General features: G+C 49.1%; 1 protein-coding gene across 6 annotated transcripts in view; it reads right to left on the reverse strand.

Moving 5' to 3' along the window:
* Nucleotides 1-15783, reverse strand: part of TRAK1 (trafficking kinesin protein 1) — a 124035-nt gene extending 108252 nt beyond the window's left edge. For 2 of the 6 annotated variants that reach the window (XM_011286249.4, XR_006585636.1), the window contains exon 1: nucleotides 11900-12215. In XM_011286249.4, the coding sequence (XP_011284551.2) occupies nucleotides 11900-11990 (91 nt within the window). In that variant the 5' untranslated portion in view covers nucleotides 11991-12215. Of the gene's footprint in view, nucleotides 1-11899; nucleotides 12216-15497 lie in introns of those variants that run through there. The other 4 variants (XM_023260683.2, XM_011286250.4, XM_045037807.1 and 1 more) reach the window with 4 other exon arrangements.
* Between the last annotated feature and the right edge of the window lie 512 nt (nucleotides 15784-16295).

Below are 16295 nucleotides of genomic sequence, written 5' to 3' on the forward strand. Positions count from 1 at the left end.
CATTAAAGGATGCTCATACATACTTTATTCTTGCTTATCTCTTCTTTAATACTGATACAGAGAGGAGCCTTATATGAACCCTTTGTCTATCAAATATAGTGCAATCGTTTCCCCAGCTTGTCACTGGTCTTGCAAACCTACTCATGGTTCCTGCTTTTTCCACACAGCCTTGTGTACTGCAACAGGCCTTTCTACCGGGAGCTCACATGCCTGTGTAAGAGGAGGGCACTCTTGTACTGCACAGGCAGGAGCCCTTCCAGCCCTATCTTAAAGAAGTGTAAAATACGCTCTACACCTAGGGCTCCATCCCCAAGGGGGCACACGCCAGCCTTGCGTGGCTCTGGGCTTGCAGAGGCTGCTCTTCCTCCCGTGCCCACCTTCAGGGGAGCTGCAGGGCTCCGAGCCCCCGCCCTCTGCGTGCCTCACAGCCTTTGCCCTGCAACCAGTTGTGTCCTTCGTGCTTTGTACGGTTTAGCGTTCCGGTTACAAAGTCGCAGAACTGTCATTTAGGGCCCGCGATTTTGCAGACCATGCAAGCTTTTCAGGGACAGATACGCTGTATCACAGCAAGAAACCCAGTATAAGGCTTCGCTTTCAAACAGTGAAAATGATCCATTATTTTCTTTACAGTTCTAGCCCCTGCATCTGGCTTAGCATGGCCTTGCCCATCTCAAGATTATTAAAATTCCCAGCAATATTTACCTCCACCACTTTTGCAGCTTCATTCTTGATACTCTATCCTTGAGCCATCTGGATTTTATTGGGTGTGAAAGTTGTGTAGGGATCCGGCTTACTTTTTAGAATGATAACAAACAACAGCAATAACAATGCATTTATTGAGTGCTACCAACGCTACATAAATCCTACCAGGTGAGGGCGCTGTTCCTATGCAGCCAAACCTCATCTTACTGATACAGGTAAGTAGTTCCCTTTAAGTTACTAGGAGGTAAATCTATATTTTTCTAATTCTCCATAGGACAGATGGGATAGCTTATTATACTTCATCTCACCAACTCCCCCCCCCTTGACTTCTGTTGCTCTAATTTTGGGGGTTCAGATCCAGTTTCCTGTTTTAAAATTATTAACTTTTTGCTTACATCTGCTTTCTGTTTTGCAAAAAACTTTATTCCCTGTATACATATTTATTCCATATATGTAAATATATATGTGTATGTATGCATATGTATGTATACATTATATGTGTATGTATATGCATATACATATACACACATTTATATATATTTATATATATATTCTTTCTTTCTTTCTTTCCCAATCTCAATGACAGTGAGATCATGATCTGAGCCAAAATCAAGAGTGGGATGCTCACCAACTGAGCCACACAGGCGCCCCTATACCCAATATTTATAGGTAGCCTCTCTAAAGCTCTTAAGGCAGCCAAGCAGCTGCCAGGGTTCAAAGCCCACATCCTCCTACCTGTCCTCTCCTCCCCAAAGTTAGCTTTTACTATGGAATGAAAGTCCATTAATGTTGAGGTTAAATGCTGAGATAAAGAGTCATAAGTCAAATCAGGAAAACTTTATTAACAGAACACAATTTTATAAAATCCGAATGCCTACCATGCCTCCACCGTTCAATGCAGTCAACTGCTTTATTCATCTAAATCGTTTCCTAGACAGGAAATTCTGTTTATAAGTGAACAATGGTTACTTTTTTAAAGCATGAAGTGAGATCATCTGGATATTAAAAGATTGCAAACTCATCCCCCAAAAAGCATTACAGCCATCCAACAAGAAGCAATCAAACAAAACAGATAAATCAAATAAAACCTGAGCGTGAAACAATTCCATGTTACTCGAACCAGGTTTCAAACTCACACATGTAAATTCAAAGAGCAGAAAATGACACAGGACGACGTCCTGCAAAGCAGAATACAAATGAAGAAATATAAAGGTCTAATAAGAATAAAGGACAAGTGTTAAAGCTTCCTCCTCAGGTGATGTATTCTGATGCACAGGTGTCAGGGCAATGAAAGCGTTTATTGCATGTACACCTGCATAGCATGACGGCAGTTCGAGAAGATCCCTCACTCTGCTCTCCAAGACCAGGACTGAGCCTGTCAGGGCCAAGAAAAAACACAGGCAGCAGAATCCGAGAGGTCACCCTCTGAAAGCTCATTCATTCAGCTACATGGGGGACAGGGATGGGAGTGGGTGGTGGGGGGGAGGTGACAGCTAAAGGGTCTGGAGTTTCTTTCTGGGGTGATGAAAACGTTCTAAAATTGATTTGTGGTAATGACTGCACAACCCTGCGAGTAAACCAAAAGCCACCAAATGATATACTTTAAACGGGTGAATTATATCTCAATGAAGTGGTCACACACGCACAAATGTAACCACAACACATGTGAACGTAGGGTCACTGAGCACACCTACTACCCTCATTCAGGGCACATCTCCAAGTCCCTCACCAAACACCGTCCGTGAACGATAATCCGAATCCACCAGGAAGGGTAAATTACCTTAAACCCCCATCATCCTTGGAAAGACCAAGGAGCTTCGAATACCCTTTACAGACATCTCTACAGAAAACGGTTCAACAAAATGAGGTTTCATACCCAGAAACAATAACCTTTGGCTGCCTAGAAAATTCAGTGACAATGGAACAAACTATTTATGGCTCAACAATGCTCAACGGTGGGTGGGGTTTCACTGGCCTCCCCAAGGGTTTCCCAATAAGGGATATTTCTCTTTTGTTGTTAAGTTGACATCTTGATACAAACCAGCACTGAACGTCTCACCCAGGAGTCCCCCAACTACGATCCACAGCGAAGTCCTGTGTGTTTCCGTAAACAACAATTTTATTCAAACACAGCTACGCCCATTACTCTAGGTCTACGGCTGCTTTCAGCTGCAACAGCAGAGGCCAGTGGTTGCCACACAGACCATGTGACCCACGAACCTAAATATTTACTCTCTGGCTTTTAGGGACAAGTCTGCTGACTGCTACTCTAGGCCAGAGGAGAGAGATCCCTGAGCCGACCTATGCACCCCAGCCATTTCGGGATCTTCCAAAATCTGGCTTCCAATTCTTCCTTCGCTACCTCCCCTTGCTTTGGTTCACTGTAAACAAAAATCACTTTGCAGTTCCGTGACTTCGAGCTGGGCCACAGAACTTGCCTTGGCCGATGGAATGTGAGCAGGTATCACATACCGCATGTGCAACCAGAGACTCTGAGCGTGTTCATTGAGTTTGTTTTCATGAGCCCTGTCCTCTGCCAGAAGGCTATAGTGTTAGACAGCCTTTGCCGCCGGAGGCCAAATCCTCAAATGAGAGAGAGAAGTGGAGCCCAGGTCATCCCCGGGTGACCTACAGCCACAAGCAAGGAATAAATGTTGCAGTGGCCACTGTGGACTTGGGAGCCGTGTGTTACCCAACAAAACCTGACTAATACATACACAATTTAAAATGACATAAAGTTGGGGCGCCTGAGTGGCTCAGTCGGTTAAGCGTCCGACGTCGGCTCAGGTCACAGGCTCACGGTTCGTGGGTTCAAGCCCAGCATCGGGCTCTGTGTTGACAGCTCAGAACCTGGAGCTTGCTTCGGATTCTGTGTCTCCCTCTCTCTCTGCGTCTCCCCCGCTCACGTGTTTTCTCTCTCTCTCTCAAAAGTAAACATTAAAATAAATAAGTAAATAAAACGATATAAAGTATGACATGTGATAGCTGCAAGAATAAAGTTCAGTGCATGGCACTGACACCACACCACCATCTAGGTTAGGATCTCCTAACAAACACTTTAAGCAGGAAAGACATGGCCACACGTGGCTCTCAAGATACTCCCCACCTTGCAAAAACGGGGATCAATTAAAACAAAGGTGGAAGGAACAAGTCAGGAGAAGGCATGGAGGGATGGGAGCGGATTTGTTTTGTTCCACACAACTGAAGCTGTCTTCCTTACCTGTCAGATCCTCTGGACAATTAACCTGCTCTTTCCTTCAATCCCTTTTAAAAGTTGCGAACCCGGGGCACTGCAGGTGTCTGGTTGCTGGTGCTTCCGTGGACCACTAGGTGGCGCCGCGTGCACACCTGGGCAGGCCGCCCCAGCCTCCTGGGTCCCAGGCAAAAGGAGCCTGGGCACCGGAAGACTTCCTTTCTCCACCTCAGCCTTGTCCCTTCCCATTTCTCCTCACCACAACCCCCCCCCCCCACAAGTAGGAAGAAATAGAGCTGAAATAACACTGAGCGATGGAGTTCAAACCTGCAGTGATGGCCATCTGAACGGACAGTTGTAAAGGTTTTTCTTGATAGAGAAAAAAAAAGTACAATTATATTTATCAGATAAGCTGAAACTCAACACACTGGGGGGGGGGGGGGGGAATGAGAACAGGATTCCTATCGAGAGAAGGGAAGGAATGTCAGGGTCCCAGGGCCCCCAGGCTCTGCCTTATCATCATCTTTCTAACCACTGAGAAGCAAGACCTTCCTTCTCTCCCGCTGAGAAGGTTCGGTTTAGCCCACACACGTGTTCCATCCAGAATCACAAAATACACGGTGATCCCTATCTACGTAAGGCAGAGGGGACACCATCCAAAGCGGGGCTTCCCCAATTCTGGAATTCAAAATCAAGCTGCACAGACAGCGAACTGCCAGATGAGGACGACGGGCACGGACGACGGGCACGGACGACGGGCACAGATTTCGTGGTAACCTCATTTCTGGAGGCAGCGTCACAGAACTTGGAATTAAGCTGAGCCATAAGTAAAAAAGTCACTAACCCTTACTGAAGGCCTTCCACAAGCCACCGCTGTACTAAGCCCTGAATAGGAATTACCACCCTGAGTACCAGCAACAACCCTGAGGTGCTTACTGTCATCCCATTTTAGGGATGCACAAACAGGTTCAGAGACTAGCTGACTTGCCCAAGGTCCCACTGCAGATGCTGCAGCCGTTAACACACACCTGGACCTCTCTGCCCCAAAGCCAACATGCTTTAGGCGCAGAACCCCAGGAAGCCACATTCTGTCTCCTTGGGAATACTGTCAGAGTCTGTTAGGGCTGAAATATCAGGGTGGGTGGAATTCCCACCGGGGCCAAGTTCATGGCACCTTGAGAAAATACAGTGGGCCAACATCCATTTATGTCCTCTTCAACCCCAAGTATGTCCAATGATGTTTCAACAGAACTATGTTAGAATAAGCATAAGAGAAAAGCAACCTATGTGTCTTACTAAACAGAGGTAGGCAAAGGGCACTTTTACCAGAATAGCTACTCAATGAAAACCTAAGGCAACTGAGCTTCCTAGAACCCAAAGCAAAAAGAGACAGACCTCCCCACACACAACCAACAAAAAATTCATCGTCTAATAAAAAAAGAAGCTTACATAAACAGGAAAGAAAGCAGTTCTAGCAAGAACGTCAAGAGTTCATCAAGAAATTTTTTTTAATGTTTATTTATTTTTTGAGAGAAAGAGAGTAGGAGAGAGACAGAGGGTGAGCAGGGGAGGGGCAGAGAGAGAGGGAGACACAGAATCCGAAGCAGGCTCCGGGCTCTGAGCAGTCAGCACAGAGCCCGATGCGGGGCTCGAACTCACGAACTGAGAGATCGTGACCTGAGCCGAAGTCGGACGCTTAACCGACTGTGCCACCCAGGTGCCCCTCGTCAAGCAATTTTTCAGACAAATATTTAATAACATAATGGAAAGTAGCTTTAAAATCATTTTTTTACAAATGATTCAGAGACGCCAATCACTTCCATAATCAACTAAAGCTTTTTTTTTTTTTTTAACACAGATGATATGCTAAAAGTCTATGAAGACATTGTAACAGAGAACATTTCCATCACTGTAGAAGGTTCCACTGGACTTCCTTAGAGCTTCAGAGTTTTTCTAAGTATTTCACAAAAATATGTGACTTGCTCCCCCCTGCCCCCCCCCCCAGTAAATCCATCATTCCCGTCAGGTAGAAAAATAAATTCTGCCTCCCCAACACTCCAGAAGCCTCCAAGACCTGCCCTCCCCTGAGGCCACACTGCAAGGCTTTCCCCATGAATGGAGCCAAATCCCAGCCAGAATACGCCTGGGGCCCAAGATAGGGCAGAGGGGGCCGTGGGACAGCAAGAAACAAAGAAGATGGGAGGGGGTCTGCAAACAAAGGGGAGGCTGAAGAGCAACGTGTAAAACAACTATGCCTTTACCCTCCACCTACCAACCCACCTCGGGCAGCCTGGGCTCTCCTCCAGGCCAAACAGAAATAGATAAAAAGACAATGACAGTGAGACAGACAGACAGATGACAGACAGATAGACAGGCAAGAAACAGCAACACCAAAGAAACAGACTAATTGAATGTTTACTATGTACCAACAACTTGCTCAGTACTCTGCATGTAGTAACTCGTTTAGCCCTCACGGTGACCCAGTGAGGCAGGTACCCCGAGACCTTCTCTCCCGTTGGCAAAGAAAGGAAAGTGCAAAATAACAATTCTCTGGGTGCTTGGGTGGCTCAGTCGGTGGACCGTCCGACTTCGGCTCAAGTCATGATCTCGCGGTTCATGAGTTCGGGCCCCGTGTCGGGCTCTGTGCCGACAGCTCGGAGCCTGGAGCCTGCTTGGGATTCTGTGTCCCCCTCTCTCTCTGCCCCTCTCCTGCTCACACGCTGTCTCTCTCAAAAATAAACATTAAAAAAATAATAATAATAAAAGAAAATAAAAAACAATTCTCTTATTTCAAATCATGCGAGTTACTACTCCTTGAGCTAAAAACAGGAACTGTTAAGAAGAATTTATCTCAAATCCCAGAAGATAAAAATAAAAATTCTGCTAGGAAATACCAAAAGATGCTCAACCGCTACATGCTGAGAGGAATATAAATCGAGGCCATATGCGCTCTTGTTTTCACACTTCAGTTGGCAAAGCGCAAGGTGTTTGCTAATACCCAGGGTGCAGGGGGTGTGGGCCCAGACACCCCCACTTCGAACAACACAAAAATACAACCTCTCTGGCAATGTCTGTCCAAACTGAAGTCCTCACCCCGGAAATTCTCCTCCCAAGTGCATTCATCACATAGGTGCTCAAACGATATCCCCTGTGGCCTACATCACTAGAGACCCTGAGCCAGAACCACTCAGCTAAGCTACTCCTAAATTCCCGACCCGCAGAAATAGGTGAGACTAGAAATGTTTGCTGTTTTAAATGAGCAAGGTTTGGGGGAAGTATGCTACACAAACAATACATGACAATTCAATGCAGGGACATGTAAAAGATACTTAAAATAACGTCTAATACATAGTAAGTGCTCTATCAGTGGTAGCTATTACTACCAATCATCTTCCCACCACAGGGCCTTTGTTCGTGCTGTCTTCACTGCTTGGAATGCTCTTTCCCCAGCCCCACCCCACTAATTCCTACGTATCTCTTCAGACTTCTGCTTAAATACTGCTTTTCCATAGAAACCTTGGAAATTCCACTTCAGAAATCCCCTTTACACAATCTTTTTATCACCCTCTACTTCTCCTATTAATATCAAATAGTTATATAGTAATAGTAGTTAAATAGTAATTCATGTAACTATTCCTAAGACATTTTTTCGTTTTGGGGCACCTGGGTGGCTCAGTTGGTTGAGCATCCAACCAGCTCAGGTCAAGATCTCACAGATCTTGAGTTCGAGCCTCGTGTCGGGCTCTGTGCTGACAGCTCAGAGCCTGGAGCCTGCTTTGGATTCTGTGTCTCCCTCTCTCTCTGCCCCTAACCCACTCGCATTCTGTCTCTCTCAAAAATAAATAAACAGGGGCACCTGGGTGGCGCAGTCGGTTAAGCGTCCGACTTCGGCTCAGGTCGCGATCTCGCGGTCCGTGGGTTCGAGCCCCGCGTCGGGCTCTGGGCTGATGGCTCAGAGCCTGGAGCCTGTTTCCGATTCTGTGTCTCCCTCTCTCTCTGCCCTCCCCGTTCATGCTCTGTCTCTCTCTGTCCCAAAAATAAATAAACGTTGAAAAAAAAAAATTAAAAAAAGAATTTAGAGAACAATTCTTGGTATGATTTTTTTCTTAGAGTGGTTTAATTATATAGATGATAGAATGTTATTCTACATTGATAAGCTTTGGTACAATCCAAGCTTTACCACTTGCATATATGGGATTTATAATGTAAAACCCTGGTTAAACGAAAAATTTTTTTTTTAATTTCACAATGAAGGAAGTTAACTTAAATAGGGTCAGCAGGGGCGCCTGGGTGGCGCAGTCGGTTAAGCATCCGACTTCAGCCAGGTCACGATCTCGCGGTCCGTGAGTTCGAGCCCCGCATCGGGCTCTGGGCTGATGTCTCAGAGCCTGGAGCCTGTTTCCGATTCTGTGTCTCCCTCTCTCTCTGCCCCTCCCCCGTTCATGCTCTGTCTCTCTCTGTCCCAAAAATAAATAAACGTTGCAAAAAAAAATTAAAAAAAAAAATAGGGTCAGCAAACAACACTGCTGGGTCTGAACCCCAAGGACTGCTATTTTACAGAAGAGGGCAAGCCAGTCCATTCTGCACCTCCTTAAAGGTAGGGGTGACAGCAGTACCCTCCTCCCCCTGGCAGGGCTGCGCTGAGGACAAAATGAGCTTCCGCAGCAGTGCCTGAAGCCTTGCCAGGCACAGAGCAACTACTCGGTAAGTGTCAGCCTTTGTTAGCATTTGTGATGGCTAACTGTCAACCTGAGCCACAGGTGCCCACGTATTTGGCCAAACGTTATGCCAGGTGTTTCCGTGAGGGTATTTTTGGATGAGATAAAAACTTAAATCAGTAGACTGAGTAAAGCAGACTGCCCTCCTTAGTGTGGGTGGGCCTGATCCAACCCGGTGAAGGCCTGAACAGAACTAAGAGATCTCCCTGGAGTAAGAAAATTCTTCCCGCCCGACTGCCTTCGAGCTGACATCAACTTCTTCCCTGTCCTTGGACTCAAACTGCAACACGCTCTCTTTCTAGGTTGCGAGCTGCTGGTCTTTGGCCTGGAACCACGCCACCGACCCTCCTGGGTCTCCAGCTTGCTGACTGCAGATCTTGGGACTTATCAGCCCATAATTGTGTGAGTCAATTCCTCATAATAAACCTCTTTATGGATGTATATCCTGTTGGTTCTGTTTCTCTGCAGAGCACTGACTAATGTAAGATTTACGACATTTGATCTCTTCCGGGTCTAATTACAGCTATAAAGTTCCAGCTCATGGCACTTTCAGTTTGAAGGGCTCAAATCTGTCAGTGGTCACACCAGATAAGCGATCAGAGATCAGACAAGTCTCTCGGGGCCATGAGTCCCAGGGTCACCACTGAGCAGTGCAGACGGGGGAACATCCGAATCTAGCCGCAAGGCCTGCTCCTGAACCCTCTCTCCCCAAATCCCTGGAGAGCCCTCACAGAGGACCTCGGCCACAGCGGGAAACAGGAGGCTGAGGCCAGAGGCTGACACCTGGACCCTTAGCCAGCAAACACCCCTGAACCCTGGTCTGGTCACATCGAAGAGAGGACACCTTCACAAAGCGTGTATGAAGAGATCCTCACTCTGATACCCGGAAGCCAAATTAATGTAAATCCATTACGAAAACTTAGCATCTAAGGGAAAACCATTAGGAATGCTATTTGCACTGGGATGGATATTCTGAAGCCCTTGCAAAGCACGCCTGATAAATAAGAAGATCGCTCTTTAATTGTTTTAAAGTTTGCTTTTTTTAACATTTATTCATCTCTGAGAGACAGAGACAGAGCATGAGTGGGGGAGGGGCAAAGAGAGAAGGAGACCCAGAATCCAAAACAGGCTCCAGGCTCCGAGCTGTCAGCACAGAGCCCGACGCGGGGCTTGAACCCATGAACCGTGAGATCATGACCTGAGCCGAAGTCAGAAGCTCAACCAACTGAGCCACCCAGGCACCCCTAATTGTTTTAATATAATTTAAACTACTTGCCAGCTTCTTAAAATGGTTTAAGGTGGGGCGCCTGGGTGGCGCAGTCGGTTTAAGCGTCCGACTTCAGCCAGGTCACGATCTCGCAGTCCGTGAGTTCGAGCCCCGCGTCAGGCTCTGGGCTGATGGCTCGGAGCCTGGAGCCTGTTTCCGATTCTGTGTCTCCCTCTCTCTCTGCCCCTCCCCTGTTCATGCTCTGTCTCTCTCTGTCCCAAAAATAAATAAAAACGTTGAAAAAAAAAATTAAAAAAAAAATGGTTTAAGGTGGGCAAAGACTACCAGGAATACATCGGATACATTAAAAACTTGTTTCAAATTCATAAGGGAAAGCAATCAGGAAGGTAAAGCATATCAAGCACCTGAAACTACAGCTTCCCGATCGCACGCTAAGAATCCCACTGATCGGTTTACCTACACTTTACAGTATATGTCAAACACCCTGTGTGACAAATATTCTACCCACTCACCTAATGATGAGAGACTGAGGGGAAGCAAGATTGCTGCAAAATAATTTACAGCGTGTTTAAAAGACAGATGCGAATGTTTTCGTGTTTTGCTAAAGATTAAACGTTAGCTCTAGAATATCAGCGTAAGAGGCCCTCGTCCTGAATTCCATGTGCAAAAACCAACCGTTAAACAGACCACATTCCACCAAGAAGGAGAAAAGAACAGTTCCAACTTCTGAGTTTAGAGAAAATGTATAATTCTCTAGATTCTATTTCACATTTTTCTCACCCTGTGCAAGAAGGGATATTTCACTGTCCAATCTTTTCTGCTTCATTCAGCCAAGTAAGTACCATTCAGGTTATAAATTTTCCATGGAAAACACATGAAGAATTTTATACTAGATAGGAATTGATTAGCAAGACCTTAAACTTCATTGATAAAAGACATCCATCCTATTTTATTTGAGCATGTTTTCAGAGGATAAACCACTGAGTTTGCTGGCTTAGACCAGTGACAGAAAAGGAACAAATCCTAAAGCATGGCCCTGTGATGGGGAGGGACACCTGGGCAGGACTGCTCCATAAGCAGAGCCAAAGCAATTCTCGTGGGGGCCATCACGGGTCACTTACACCTGTTCCCACCTCCAGCGCTCTAAGACAGAGCCGGTTGTCATGACGGACCCCAGCAAAAAGCTGGCCTTGAATAGCTGTTAGTTGAACAGAATTACTGAACATGCATAAAGACATTTTACACAGCCCCCCCCCCACACACACACACACTCACAGCACCCCACAATCTCTCATCCAAACTCCTACACGTCCTGAGACCTGAGCCGATTTGAACAGGACAAGAGGGGCTTGCCTCTCAGGAGTTGACTGGGTTTGGGCCCAGACAGCTCTTGTAACAGCATGCAGACTGGACACTCACCAACTATCACACTCGGACCAGCCCCACAGCAGGGGAGACGAGCCACAGCAGCAATGATTCGCAAGCTCTCCATCACCGGGGTGTGGATCAGAGATACAGAGCCAAACACGTTTAATCAAGGAAGGAAAAGGAAAAAAAAAAAAAAAAACTAAAGGCAGAAAAGAGAGAAGGAGAAAAGGAGACACTAACTCTGTTCTTCACCTTTCAAAAAAGTCCTTGCTGAGCCAGATGCCAGTGGAGGCTCTGAGAAACCAGGATAAAGACACAGGATTAAGAAAACTGAAGAGCTGGAGAGGCTGAAGGGCCTCGGAGACCCTTCCTGTTCGGCTGCTGCAAAGAACCACAAGGGGGAAGGCGGTGGGGGTCTGGGAGGCCTGGTCCCAGCTCCGACCTGGCCCTCATGGCCCCGTGTCACTGCCTCCCTTGAGCCGGGATGAGGGGACGAGGGAGGAACAGCCTCTAAGGACCCTCAGCGCTGCCCTTCCGTGATTCAATATTGCGATTTCCCCACCACACACCCAAGGACGACCTGCCAAGCAGAACAGAGCAGGAGAGAAACTACTTCTCCTGCGGTCTTCTCTCCTCCCCGGCCACACCACGAAGGAAACAGAGACCAGACAAGCCCAGCAGACAACTTACCACGTGAGTCTGTCCGGGTGAGCTTGCCCTGGGAGAGTGCTGGCAGAGGCTGGGCCCTGACGGGCTGCCTGAACTGACATACCAACGCCATGTGCAGGAATCGACTCCAAAGGCAACTCAGAGAGAAGGCGGATCCTCCATGAGAACCCGGCTCGGGCAGGACCTCGGCACAGCCACCCTCCCGCGCCCTCCTCAGCAGTTTTCTCAGTCTGCTTGTTGGGGCAAATCCTAAGACCGTGAGCAGTTCTGGAAGTACAATGGGTTACGTAACCCCAGGCAGCCCAGCCACCCTATCGGCTCATCGTGTCGAACCGCCCCCAAGACAAAATGACGCGCCCAAAAATGTGATATCCCTAAGTCGAGGGGCGGGGGCGGCGCAGGGGAGCAGAGCTTTGTGGCCGGTGGCTGGCTTTGCCCAAAAACTAAAGAGGAACAAAAAGTCTGCTGTTCGTCTCACGGCTAGCTGGGAGCCGGGGGCGGAGTACGTTTCGCGGGCTCCCAGGGACACACTTGGAAGAGCCCTGGGAGCCACGGACGCATTCTTGGGGACACTCCAGGTCTCCCCGAGGGTTCTCCCACTGTGTGTCCTCCTCACAGTGAGCATCTAGTAAGACGTTAGCCTGAGCGTGTGTGTCGTGCATCAGCCAGCACCTCGAACGTGGAACAGGGCCGGCGTTTCCCTCCTGTTCACTAAGCCTCCTGCTCACGTGACAGCGCTGAGCTCTGCTTCTCAGCCGTCCCACGGCGCCTGCCACCGTGTCCCGGCAAGAGCCTCCCGCCACCACGCCCCACAGGGTTTGAAGTTTCAGCAGCACGCCGCTCTGGCATTTCTCCGTCCTCGGTCGTCACGTTCAGAGAAAGCGAAACCATTTCCACGGGCTGGATGTTGCCTGGATTTCAACGGGCACAGATGCCACCGGGAGCCCAGGGGCTAGTTCGCGTGTTTGCACAAACGCAGCTGGGGCGCCGCCTCCTCCGGGAAGCCCGCTGGGGTTCCCCTCCAAGGCTCGGCCAGGCACCCCGTTACCGGGTTCCCACGTGCCCGTGCCGATCACTGTGTTCACAATACACAGTTTGCACCAGCTCATCTGTCGACCCCGCTGCACTGTATGCCTGGGTGGCCGAGAACACCTGCCTCGGGGTCACGACCTGCCTGCAAATCTCACCCCTCACAGCTCAGGGATCTTAGGCAGGATACCGAACCTCTCGTGACTTAGTTTCTTCACCTGTAAAAAGGGGATAACAGACCCCACTTATTGGGCTCTGGCCAATGAGGTGCTATTTCAGCCACTGGGATTCAGGGCGGCACAAAGTCCTTGCCCTCAAAATACAAACCCATGTAGCTCATGACTAAGTCGGGGGAAGAAGAAAAGACAGGAAAGGGAGAAGGGAAAGGGAGGGGTGGGGCCAGTCTTCCTGTAAAGCGGTCACAAAAAGGTCTCTCATGAAATGCCATTTGGAGAAAGTGAAGAGGGAATCATGAGGCCATCGGGGCGTAAGGTGATCCAGGTGCCGGGCGACAGCAAGGACAAAGGCCCTGAGGCAGCACATTCTTGGTGAGTCCAAGGATTAGAAAGGAGGCCAGTGTCTCTGGGATGGAGTGGGCACAGACAAGAGTCAAAGGGACAGGAAAGTCCTGTCCCTTAGACCTCACAGGCCTCAGTCAGATAGAAGCCTGCTGGAGGTTTGGAGCAGAAGGGTTAAACCATACGACGTGTGTAAAAAGACTCTTCGGTGGGAAGAGACTGCACAAAAGCAAGCAGGGAAGCGGGAGGCCCAATTAGGAGCCCCCTGGAATAATCCAGACGTGAGATGGAGGTGGCCTAGACCAGGGTAGATGCTGTGGAGCTGCTCAGAGACGGTCCAGTTCTGGACACACGGAAGACAGAGCCAACAGACTTCCCAGCAAACTGAGGAGTGAAAGAAATACAAATGTCTCCGAGGCATCTGGCCTGGGCAACTGGAAAGACAGAAGCACCATTTACAAAGCCAAGGCAGACCACTGGAAAAGCAGGCGGAGGTGGAAACCGGTTCATTTTTGGTTGTTTGAGTTTGAGATCCCCGCAGATGTGAAGAGGTGAAGGTGAAGAGGCGAGATGTGGACTCAGACCATCATGTCTGGCCTCCAGGGGAGAGGTTGAGTCTGAAGACAGCAGCTAGACAGTGGTCAGCACAGGGCAGGTTTTAAATCCTGAAGATTGGGGGAGGGCACTTGGGGCACAGGTGTTTACGGGAGAGCAAGGACTGAGCCCCGGGCCCCCCAACATCCCCAGGCTTGGGAGGAGCAGCCAGAAAGGTAGGAGAACAGAAGAATCAAGACCAAAGCCAAGGGACCAGATTTCCAGGAGAAGGGAGTGGTCGGCAGTGTTAAATCCTGAAGGCTAAGGACGGACCCCTGCACTGGACGAGGCCATCGGTGCTGAGGAAATGGTGGGGTCGCAGCCTGGACCCAGGTGAGAACAGAAGAGAAAATGCAGTCAGCTCACTGAAAGGCAGAGACGCAGCTACGGGCACCGCCTGTGGGGAAAGTGGAGCCAAGAAGGATTATCTTTACAAAGGGAGAGATCACAGCCTGTCTCTGTGCTGATAGCACAGATCCAGAAGCAAGGGGAAACAGCAGATGCAGACAGAAAGGAGATGTCAGAAATGTGTCCTTCCTTCCGCAGGTGGGCACGCAGGGGTGGGATTTGGAGCAAGAGTAGACAGAGGGCCACTTACGGGGCCAGAGTTCAACACGAGGGCTAGGCACCCAGGCTGGGCTCCTGGACCATCTCAGCGTCCCTCTACACTCAGGACACTCCTGACACATGGGAGGTCCTTCATGCTTAACGTGAGACAGAGCCATGAAAAGCTACTGGAAGCAAATCCGCACATTTTAAGCTGTCATCGGGCATTATTTCAAACAGGGGAAGAAAAGTAAACACTGCAGACAGAATGAGAACTGGGGCAAACTTTGATATGAACGCATCTGGACTTAACTCTAACGATGCCCCTTGCTGCTGTTCCACACACCATCCTACACCATCTCTGTTCAGAGCCCTTGCCTGCACCGGCTCCAAGCCCTGGTCTCGATGACCCCTTTGGGGAAAAGGAGCAAGCGAGAGCTCTCGTACGGTTAACGCTGCTCTGCTCCTGGGACACGGGGAAGACGTGACTGACGCAGGCATCCATAAGGAGCGATATGGGCACAAACCTTGGCGATATACAAAGGGTGCGGAAAGCAGTTCCCCATGTTTGCATCCCAGCGCCCAGCTGTGTGCTATTTCCATCACGCCTGTCCTTATGTGTGAATCAGAAACTGAGCGTCAGAGAGAGGGAGCGGCACCAAACTACGCTGAGCATTGCTACGGGGCACGCGTGCTGCTGGGGGTTCAAAATTCCCATCCTTAACCTTCACGGCAATTCTACGAGGCACTGTCTTCATCTCACGTTGGTTCTAGACGGCAGGTCTCAAAATCCCACAGCTCAGACTCTTTGCACTCAGACTTCTCCTCCTGGGCCCCTCACACCTCGCCCAACGCACTCCTGCGGCCACGCCCTCCCCCAGTCCTCACTGACTGAGGCCACCCTCCCTCCCTGGCAGGAAAGGCCCCCTTACCGGTGATGGTGCAGGCATCCCGGTACCCTCTGCAGCTGGGAGCATCTTCCACAGCCTCGCTTACATAGTGCTCCTCAGGGATGCCCGGGCTGCAGGCTAGGACTGCATGGTTGCACACCTCCAAAGGGGGCACGGAGTTGGCCAAAGTGTCGTCGTGCGGAGCTGTGGCGTCCAGCTTGGCAGGTTTCACGGGGAGGTACCCACTGCCATCGGGGGCCCCGCTGCCGGAGTCTGGGGCAGTTGGGTGGACAGGTCCCAGTAGGTCTGGCACACCAGTGGGGGCTCCTTACAGGGAATCTACAGGACAATCGAGAGAGAAGGGCAGAGTTAGTCGAGTCTCTGAAAAAAATAAAAATAAAAAAATAAAAAACAAGGGCCCTGAGATGATGTGGGCTCAGATCACAAGTCCTGAAAAGCGTTTTCTTCAAGCCAAGGTATTTCCAAGCAAGTTCCTCGACTTTGATAAGAGAACTGCAGTCAATTGCAGAAATGCTTTAGCACGGCAGTTCTCAAAGTGTGACCCGAGAACCCCTGGGGTTCCCTGAGGCCAGTGTGAAGGGTCCACACACAAGGTCAAAGTAGTCCACTCTCATACTCTCAGGGATGCACAATGGAGTTTTCCAGAGACCATATGATGTGTGGTGACATCTTTGCCCCGAAGGCTTATTAGCGGAATGTGTACTTCTGTATCCCTGTGGCTTGAATTTTTGTTTTGATTTCTAATACAATAGATGTGAATCAATATAACACGCATGAACAGAAGCTCTTGGGGATCCTCAGTGATTTTTAAGGGGTCCT

This window comes from Felis catus, chromosome C2 (genome assembly GCF_018350175.1).
Source record: "Felis catus isolate Fca126 chromosome C2, F.catus_Fca126_mat1.0, whole genome shotgun sequence".
Lineage (NCBI taxonomy): Eukaryota > Metazoa > Chordata > Mammalia > Carnivora > Felidae > Felis > Felis catus.